Source organism: Acyrthosiphon pisum, chromosome X (genome assembly GCF_005508785.2).
Source record: "Acyrthosiphon pisum isolate AL4f chromosome X, pea_aphid_22Mar2018_4r6ur, whole genome shotgun sequence".
Taxonomy (NCBI): Eukaryota; Metazoa; Arthropoda; class Insecta; order Hemiptera; family Aphididae; genus Acyrthosiphon; species Acyrthosiphon pisum.
The window spans coordinates 6251814-6263163 of NC_042493.1; the positions used below are offsets into that span (position 1 = coordinate 6251814).

An 11350-nucleotide genomic window follows, 5' to 3' on the forward strand; every position below is an offset into this window, starting at 1 on the left:
CTAGAATAAAAAACAATTGTAATTTAATTATTCCACGAAATATACTATTTTTGGAACACAAGTCCAATGATTAAAGGAATTCTGTTACTTCGTAAATATAATATTAATTTAACTAATTTTGAAAATTTTAATAAGTATAAGAAACATATTAACACTATTACATCTTGGTTGTAAATTTCCACTATTTAGTTCAATGATAATTTTAAGTAACTACTCTTAATGTTGACCTTTTTTCTTTCTTTTCTTTATTTTATTTGTATACTTCTATAATACTCATAACATGAACTCAGCTCATCCGTCTACAAGCATATCTATGCTTATTGGATGAGCTTGCAAACCTACTATAAATTGTTTGAAAATATTGTTTTATTTTGTTTGTTTGCTAAATAAATATTATTATTATGATTTTAATCCGAAACTAAACTTGTTGTTTTGACCATGTCGCCAGGTGTGCACTTAAGAGGCCATAACTCCAGAACCCCATATCGCACAGCGTACAAACTTGATATTGTTAAGACAATGTGATACCCGCAAATGTTGTCTCTACCAGTGCGTAACATAGCAAATTGTATGCTCAGCAGAACACGTGTAGCTCCATTAGTTAAAAAATTAGACCAAATTGTCCTCTTATATAATCTAAAGGTAAGATTATTATCCAGGCAACCTCATGAGCTTTTTATTATATTTTAATTTTAACACGAGTTATGAGTATTTTAAAATTGAAAATTGTTTGAACATCTTAAAATGCACATAACTCGCTTTAAAATTAAAATATATTAAAAAGCCCATTAGGTTGACTAGATCATAATCTTACCTTTAGATTTTATAATCACTCTAATTTTTAAATTAACGGAGTTACATATGTTCTGCTGAGCGTACAATTTGCTATATTATGCACTTGTAAGACGGAGATAACACATGCGGGTATCACATCATCTTAATGACTTAAACTCTAATATTCTAATCTGATAATACTTGATTAGTATAAATTTTTTTCATATACCTATTTGATTTATAATTTCTTAACATTAATTAAATGCATACATTTATGAGAGATGGTACTGGTCAAGCAAAATTCTTTAATAAATAAAATTACATTTAGTTTCTTAACATAAAATAAAAGCTTACAACAAATAGTATTAAATTAATTATATTTCTTATGATATTGAGTATAAGGTTAAAAACATAACAATATTGTTATGTATACTATACATATTTTCATTCCTTTTACATCTAATTGTTGGTACATTTACAAAATATTTACAAATTTGGTGGTGATTATCATTATTTAGTTTTCATTGCATTTATTAATATTCAAACATAGATATTATTTAATTTGTTGAATTTTCAATCTGGAATAATTGAGTTATTTTTGAAAACATCATTACATATAATACATATAATCATTCTCATTCTTATATATTATAACTTTTGATTTGGAAATTTATTAAAAAAATTATGTTATTCTCCGCTTTTTAATATTTCATTTGAATCAGTTAAGCTATTCTTCAGTATTTCATTATTGTAATTTTCATCTTCTGTTATTTTATCATTTTCTTTCTTTAGTATTTCGTTATTTTGCATGATCTTGTCTTCTTGGTTGATTGTTACGTTGTTACTTAGACTTAAACGGTCTCTTTCTTCTACAGCATCATCAGAGGCAATTTCTCCCTTTATTAATTCATTATTTTGCATGATCTTTTCTTCTTTTTGGTTGATTGTTACGTTGTTACTTAGACTTAAATGGTCTCTTTCTTCTGCAGTATCATCAGAAGCAATTTCTCCCTTTATTAATTCATTATTTTGCATGATCTTTTCTTCTTTTTGGTGGATTGTTACATTGTTACTTAGACTTAAACGGTCTCTTTTGTCTGCAGCATCATCAGAGTCAATTTCCCCCTTTATTAATTTGTTATTTTGCATGATCTTTTTTTCTTTTTGGTTGATTGTTACATTGTTACTTAGACTTAAACGGTCTCTTTCTTCTGCAGCATCATCAGAGGCAATTTCTTCCTTTATTAATTCGTTATTTTGCATGATCTTATCTTCTTTTTGGTTGATTGTTACGTTGTTACTTAGATTTAAACGGTCTCTTTCTTCTGCAGCATCATCAGAGGCAATTTCTTCCTTTATTAATTCGTTATTTTGCATGATCTTGTCTTCTTTTTGGTTGATTGTTACGTTGTTACTTAGACTTAAACGGTCTCTTTCTTCTGCAGCAGAGGTGGTTTTTGTCTGACTACAAGCTAACAATTGTCCATACTCATCGTCAGAACTAATACTTATAACGTCTTCATCAATTGTTGGTAATACTTCCCCGTCTTCATTACTTTCATTTTCATCATCATCTGGAACGATTAGTGTTTGTTGTCCTTCTTCTTGTTCTTGTTCTTCTTCTACTTCTCCTTCTTCTTCTGTCTCGTCAACTTCTTCTGTCTCGTCAACTTCTTCTGTTTCTTCCGTCTCGTCAACTTCTTCTGTTTCTTCCGTCTCGTCAACTCCTTCTGTTTCTTCTTCTACTTCATCTTCTTCTTCTTCTTCGTTTTCAATAGAGTCATTTTCATCATCTGAATTTAACATCATTTCAATATCAGAATCATCACTGGAGTCAAGTGTCATTCCTGGTGCTAAATTTTTAGCCTCAGTGATCATTTGATGAACAGTTACTATATTTCTTGTTTTTGACTTAGGTCCTGGTTTCATAGTTTTTCGGGTATTTTCAACTTCGATATTGGTTGGAATCAAACTTCTTTTGCGTTTAAGAGTTTTTTTTGGTTTAAGTTGTGATGAACATTCGCCACCACTATCAGATGATATTGATATACATTCTGATGGTTCATGTAATTCATCGTAATTATTTTTATGAATTGGAACAGATGAACATCGACGTTCAGCCACCCCAACAGATGAACAGCGTTTGAAGGGCTTAGGTTCAGATGAACAGCGTTTGAAGGACTTAGGTTCAGATAAACAGCGTTTGAAGGACTTAGGTTCAGTTGAACGGCGCTTAAATATAAGCAGATTATTAGGGCATGGTACTGTTATAGGTATATGCATAGGTATAGCAATACCTATAGGTATTGTGTCTGATTCATCTTCATCATCACTTATTGTTATGACATCAGATTCAATTACTTCCTTTTTTATTTCAGATTCTTTTAGCAGAACAGCAGGTATATCCATTTTTTCTTGATCAATTTCGCTTCCAATCGCACCTTGATCCATTTCGTTTCCAATTGTATCTGTTTGACTTCCAGTCGCATTTTGATCAATTTCGGTTCCAATCGCATTTTTATTAACTTCACTGCCAATTGCACTTTGTTTCATTTCGCTTCCAATCGCACCTTGATCCATTTCGATTTCAATCGTATCTGTTTGACTTCCAGTCGCATTTTGATCAATTTCGGTTTCAATCGCATTTTGATTCATTTCACTGCCAATTGCACTTTGTTTCATTTCGCTTCCAATCGCACCTTGATCCATTTCATTTCCAATTGTATCTGTTTGACTTCCAGTCGCATTTTGATCAATTTCAGTTCCAATTGCACTTTGTTTCACTTCGCTTCCAATCGCACCTTGATCCATTTCGTTTCCAATTGTATCTGTTTGACTTCCGGTCGCATTTTGATCAATTTCAGTTCCAATTGCACTTTGTTTCACTTCGCTTCCAATCGCACCTTGATCCATTTCGTTTCCAATCGCACTTTGATCCATTGTATTTCCAAACGAACTTGATTAACACCTAAAAAATAACAACAAAATGCATTAATAAAAGTTATATTTTTTTTTAAACATATTTTCATTAACATTTACTATTTAAAAGAAAAAGAAAAAGAAACCACTATTATTAAAACACACATTATAGTAAATTTAATTGCATGTTTTTTATATCAATTATTAAGAAATATGTATCTTACAATAAAAACAAATGTCATCTTATTTTTATATTAGCAATACACATACAATATAGCAGGGGAGACAAAAAAAAAAAAAAAAAAAATGAAATGGGGTCTTAATAATAAGGAAGGAAGACGACAAGTGTGAATGCGGCGAACGGCAAACAAATGAACACTTACTCAACTGTACCATAAATCCAACACAATGTACCAAGGATGACCTAGAACAAGTGAACAAGAATGCCATAGACATTGGCTACAATATAAGATATGACAAAGTTACCGACCATTAATATTAAATTATTACTATCTATTTATTTATTTATTTGTTTACTCATTTATATATATGTGACCTATTTTATAACTAATTGTGATTGTTGGCAATTTTAACTGAACACAAGAAGAAGAAGAAGGGGAGACAAATCTATTCCACTCATGTCAAAAATGGCACATAGGTCAAATTATATCAGTGCGCACAAATTCTTTATAATTTTTAAATATTATATTATAAATTATAAAATAATGATAGTTTGGGACTTACAAAGATATCAAGTACTTGAAAAAATAACCAAATTAATACCCTCAATATGCGCATCAACAAACACTTGTGAAAGCGTATTTTCCATTTGATCCAATCAAAATCGAAGAATACATTAACGGATGAAACTAGTGTTACTTGTGTTTCAATTAAACTAATGAAATACACATCTAATATCACAAACTATCGAATAAAAAACAGGAACCAAAATCACAATACAAATATAATGTAATAGGTAGAGAAGTTTAGATAACAATTTAAAAGAAGATGGTATAACAATGATCTTAAATACTTAATTTCTAATTTTTTTCACCTATCTCTCTTACCACCCTATGAGCAAAATATTTTTATCAACAATAATTATAAAAATGCGGGTAAGTGGTCATTCTGCTATACAGTAAATCACTAATGGTTCACTGTAATTGATGGTGTAAGCTCAAAACGAATCGAATTATTTTGAAAGTTTTATCATATGCATGAATTGATAAAATAAGATGTACATTTCAAGTATCTACATCAAAATAAGAAAATCGCTACATGAGAATTGAGTGAATACCCAATGTTGTAAAAATTCAAATTTCTGTTAGAAAAGAGAATCTAGTTGGTAATTTTTACCGACTTTTCAATATTTTTATTTTCAATAGATAAAAATATGTGTATGGAAAATATTACAAATGAATAATGATCATATCTAACTTAAAAATTAAAATATTGAAAGACCGCTGACACATAAGTACAGATAATGTTTTTACTAAAGTTTGATAATAGGTAAATTCACTATTATATCAAAACTGACAACAGCTAGTGAAACTAGTGAATGAGAATTTGATATATCGGATGTGTATAAGACAGAGACAATAAATGCATAGGTAGTGTACTCTTAAGAAATAACATTTAGCATTTATTAAATGAACTAATTTTATTTACGCTGCAAAATTTAAGATATTTCATAAATTATATTAATTGTATGTAAAAAAACCCATTATACCTCACCGCAATCACCAAAATCACCATTCCTCGGATCAAGTTGTATGTTCAAAATAACCACATTTTATCGGCAAACGGAGTATAGATCATGGGTTGAATTGAGACTAGTTCAAATTCTAGTACACTAAGAGTGGAGTGGTGAACTTAACATTTTTAGTATAATATTTCACCCATCTTGCAACACTAACAACCCGATAAAGTTATTCGCCGTAATATTTTCACTACCTATCATTATAGTTATTCTAAAATAGGTAATATAGTTAGTAGTTAGTACTAAATTATCACATATTGGCCATTACCTACTGCAGGGATTCCCAACCTTTTTTACCTAATGGTGCACTTGATCATTTTAAAAATCTTCACGGCACACAAATAAATAATAATGAATATACATAATGTCATATGGACTCAAACTCTCAGTACAACACTACAACTTATTCGACATATTAGTTTAGCTCTCACACAGTGACACACGCAATATGTTGTCAAAATATTTGTGTTTAATCATAAGTTGTAACGACTCAAACACCAATTTTGAATTATTAATATGTTTTGGCAAACAATGAAAATTTATTGTGGAAACTGAGATGAATTAATTGTATTTTGTATATATGTTAAAAGAGGAGAGTTGCAAACAAAAGGGAATTCAAATAACTCCACTAACTTTTTATTTTTACTTAGTGGAATGGTACTATTGAATTTAAAGAATTAAAAATTTTTTTTACCGGTAGTCCACATACGAAATTTGTAAATTGCTGGTAGATTGCATACTATATTTGTAAATTCACTGGTGGACCACATACTATATGACAGGCTTACCCACCTACCACTCTATAAAAACTCAGAGGCCATTCGATTAAAGGGGGTCTTCACCACCTCTCTTACACCAAGTTATATTAACAGGGACAGAAAATAAGTTTTTTTAATTTGTATGAATGCTCAATCCTAAGAAAAATGGTATAGGTTTAATGTTTCTAATCACATTATTCTATGAGTTAAAGGATTTACATATAGACATGTGATGTCTTGGGCCGTGTTTGGCAAAACTACAAATTTTTGTTGTACATATGTGATGTGATTTTATGCACTGAAGATGTTAGTGGGACCAGAATTTGTCTAAAGTATTTATTTTTTTTTTGAAATATATAAAATCTTATAATAGTAATTTTTGTTACGTTCACCTCGATAACTGCAGCAATCACTTATCGCAATTCGCAACACAACATGGCACAACCGGCCAGTCTTTTTTAATATTTAAAAAAAAAAACAAAATGTTTCATTGAAATTCTGATACATATATCATCTTTTACACAAAGTCACACATTTATATGTAAATCAAACATCAAAAATAATTTGTAGATGGATAAATCGTTGTGAGAAGAGAGCAACTTTTTCATATATGTGACAAGCAATTTTATCGAGGCTGGCGCAATGATATCACCTGGCCATTCTAATCTCCTCAAATAATTTTTTTATTTTACAATGAATTTTGACCAAGTTGTTTTTAATAGTTTTAACAACCTACAATAATGTAATATTAAATAATAATTTGGAGAACAATTTTTTTTTGTGTTTTCTACTCTTTCAATATTAGCTTGTTGTTAGACCTAGCACATTAACTACCAACTTAAGTGTGAAATGTGAATAATTAGATTACGATGTGCTTAAACAATTGTACTGATAAAATATTGTGACCAAGTATACAGTATAGAAAAGCACAAAATATCTAAAATAGGTATGAATATACTGGAACAACATTGGACAGTAATGTAGTAACAACCAAAAAAAGCTCTGAGCATAACATAAACTACATCAACTGCTAATAACACAAAAAATTCAAAATTTCAAGTATCTGATGTTTGAAACAGATTTCGTCCTTGAAAATCATTTTCCCAAAAATAATGCATCTGGGCGCCCTAATAAATTATCATAATTTTTTTATTAAAAAAGTTGAACAGGTTTTATCATAACAGAAGATTAGTCATTCAAGTTAAAAATAAGTGCATCTATTATTAATTGTATAACTACAGTACTACACACACATTTTAACTTATAAAGAACCTAAAATTATTGGTAGCTTATGAAGCTTGCTCCTTGAGTTTTGCAGATAAGCCACTACAGCAATGATCTGGAAGCATTGATTGACAACGATTATAATTTATGGCAGATTGCAGATTGTAATAACACTTAGGAGTCTGACGGTGATCGAGAATTTAGTCTGTATGAGCAAGAACGGTTCCCACTTAATCTGAATAGAGTATAAGATCATAATGATATAAATTGAGATTGAGCGGTACATTATTTTTTAGTATTAATTAAAAATTTCAACTTCTATTTTAATCTTACTCAAAAATAACTAAAGTTAAGCCCTGAGTTAAACAATATTCTTTATAATTCATCTACAGATTAGATCATTTGATTTCTTAGAAAATAAAAATGAACTTTATTTCAAAAATGAAATAAAGTTCCCCTTTCCCTAACGCTGGTCCTGACACTAAGACAAGACTATAACATTATCATTTTGTTTTGCAAAACACACAGTTATTCAGTTAAACTGATAAAATTAAAATTAGATGTTACTACTTCCACTAAATATATACCTACTATCATTAGACTTATATTATTATATTAATTATTATCTTATATAAACTAATATGTAATTATTTAAATTGTATATTGTATTGTTTTAAACTGTTGTATAAGGCTCAGCCCTTAGATAATAAAATAAAATAAATAGGTAATAGACTATTAATAGAGATCGGAAGTTGTATTTTTTTCCTTGTATTTGTATGCCCTTAAATATAGCAGATCAAGCTAGATATCCATTCTATATAATGACAAGTTGAAATGCAAAAATTATTTATATTTTTGCATATTTTGTCTATTTGAGAAAAAGTGCATATTTCTCAATTTATATGGGCTTTTTATACTTGTTTAATATTTTTGGACTAGAAAAATATACTTTTAGATACCGCCGTTTGTTTGATAAGAAAATACCAAGAAGGTTCTAGTTGTTCAATGCAAGCATTTACTGGTATAAAAATTACAATTATTTATATGTTGACTTAAGTTAATTAAAAAAAAAATTTTATTATCAAATAACTTTCATTCTATATTTGTATTTTTAGATTCAAAAAATTACAATTCATCATATCAGAGCCAACCAATTTTGAATTTAATAAAATCATAAAAATAAATTGTTGGTAGGTATGATTGGTACATATTTTTGCATATTTAAAAATTTTTCATGCATTTTTTGCCTTCTTTAGCTCCTACAACTTCAAAGCCCTAACTATTAGTAACAGTTTTTAATAAATTATTATAATATATTATACATTTGTACATAAACAAAATTTGTAATAGGTTACCTATTACAAAAGACCGGATTTAATAGATATTGAAACTTTTTATTGATATCAGGTAAATCAAATCTGATCAAATATGTAGGCACAGTGTACAGTGTAAACTAATCAGACTTATTCCAGGTCCCCATGGGAAGATAAATATAACTAAATCAATATATCATAGAAGAAAATTAAGGATATAAAACTATTAAAACTTATTCTGAGTTTACGGCAGGAAAAAAAATTTTAATTTAGATAATCCGCCAATTTTTTTAAATTACCTATTTAAAATACACAGCGACAACAAGTGTATCTAGACTTTGCAGTACTTTTTCATTATACAAACATATTTTAAGTAATAGACGATACAATTTTCAAGAACAGAGTTTAGATAAGTATATAATTATAAATTTTAATCCAGAAAAATAATAGGTAACTATCTTTTAATTTTTAAACACACTTTTATAATTTTTTTATATTCTGAATGGAGCGAGGAAGCTAGTGGTTTTACAATAGTGTTTATTTTATTTTATTTTATTTTTTTTTTTTTTAATATCCTGTAGGTATACATCATGTTATTTAAGTAAATAATTAATTATTATACATTTTATAATTTTATTTTGTAACTTTAATGTATTGATCATTGAAATTTTATCATATTTATACTGCAATTTTCATATGTATGTATTTTCATTGCGATGTATACATACTTTTAGCACAATACTACAATTTAGATATATTTTTAATGTAATTAAATCCAGTCTTTACCTATGAAACAAGACCAAGAGTACCTACATAGGTAATAACTAATAATAAATATTGAACATTTTTAAATAGCAGTTGTACAGTCTTATTCTGCCAATTGTTGGAACCTTTACATTGACTTTTCTGGTACTAATTTTAATCACCTGTCTTAATGTTATAATTTTATTGTATGTAACAGTAATTAGGTACAACACACCAAATCTTAAATATTTTTAACATTATAAACTATTTTCAATTGATTCAAACTATTGTCTTAGTAGTTTTTATTATTTGAGAAATTAATTATTCTAGAAATTATAAAAAAAACCAGAAACTTAGATATCTACTCGGATATCTGTTTGAGCCGTAACTTACATTGCCTGTAAGGCAATCAGAGAAAACAGTAGAAATTGTAAGAAAAAAGTAACATAATCTTCTGATGAAGAAATTCAAATAAATTAAATAATATAAGTATAATATTAGGTTTATAATATTACATCTATAATTATTAATCCAATCAATTTATAAAAATATTTATTTAAAACAGAAGCAGTCAATGTTTCCGCATGCCGATTTGTCTGGTTCTTCATAAGAATTATAAAAAAAAAATATTTGTTTATCAACAAATTCATATTAGTATAATATTGATGGTTAGAAGGTAAAAGGGCGTAAACTCCACTTTTTTCAAAATCGATGTTTTTGCATATTGTTGTAAACGACATTATTATACATTGATCAATCGAACCTAAACATCGCTATCATTTGTATATATCCAAGAATCGATGTTTTAATATGTGGTAAAAAACGGCATAGAATTGGTGGGAATGAAAAAACTGGGTGTAAACGTCAATTAAAAGATGTAAACGGCATTCAAGGAAACTTGATAATACGTAAGCGTCATTGTTGACGGTTACATCAATTTATCATTTTTGTTAGTGGTTTTGTATGTACTGTAAAAAGCGTTAAACGGCATGATAATACAATTATACAATAAGCATTCGGTTTGTTTGAACAGAACTATAAAGCTGATAGGTACCAGAAACAGTCAAACACAAAATTGAAATATTATTATTATTTTTATATGACAGAGTTTGTTTATTGTCGTGTTTTAAATTGCTATAACATTTATTATTCTTACTTAAAAAGAAATAAGTAATAATTGCAATACATATTTATAATGTTAATAAAACATAAAAACTAAAGAATAAAAAATTATTATAATAATAGAACACTGTTTATTGTATTTAACTGACCTCGACACCAGAACTCAGTGTATTATATTATTCATCATTATAATTATCTTAGATTTGATTAGGTTAGGTTAGGTACCTACAAGAAAAATGTTCAAAAATAAATTGGGTCCCAGGTAATGGCTAATATTCAGTTTTAATAATTTGCTAAGTGCCTGTGAACTAAAGTGTATTTTTATATTTTAATGCAGATTTTATTATTATAAGTGTGTTTTTATATTTTTATGCAGATTTTATTGAATATAAATATAAATTAATTATTTTCACACAATAATGATTTAAAATCTTAAGCTTATATTTACAATTTTTGAAATACTTTTACTACAAATCTTCATTGAATTTAATCAATAATATAAAACAAATAACAATATTAAACTATGGAAGCCATTAAAGTCAATAGAACATCTTTGGGGTGTAAGAGCCAGGATCAGAAAAAAGGGGCACAAGCCATTTTTTTTTTTTAATTGGCTTTAAATACCTATACTCCGGCCCACGAGAGTCCATACGTAAACCGCGCATTCATATAATAATACGTGACGTCTGTTTTCTCCCACCATGATGCCATTCCCACTATTCGGCAATGTGCCAATG

The 11350-nt window shown here is 28.2% G+C and overlaps 1 protein-coding gene across 5 annotated transcripts in view; it reads right to left on the minus strand.

Annotated features, from left to right (window-relative positions):
* Positions 1 to 1129: 1129 nt before the first annotated feature.
* LOC100159364 (AT-rich interactive domain-containing protein 4B) overlaps positions 1130 to 11350 on the minus strand; it is an 11886-nt gene continuing 1665 nt past the window's right edge. For 3 of the 5 annotated variants that reach the window (XM_008185740.3, XM_001947763.5, XM_029485887.1), the window contains exon 2: positions 1130 to 3742. In XM_008185740.3, the coding sequence (XP_008183962.1) occupies positions 1462 to 3714 (2253 nt within the window). In that variant the 5' untranslated portion in view covers positions 3715 to 3742 and the 3' untranslated portion in view covers positions 1130 to 1461. Of the gene's footprint in view, positions 3743 to 4076; positions 4668 to 11350 lie in introns of those variants that run through there. The other 2 variants (XM_008185741.3, XM_029485886.1) reach the window with 2 other exon arrangements.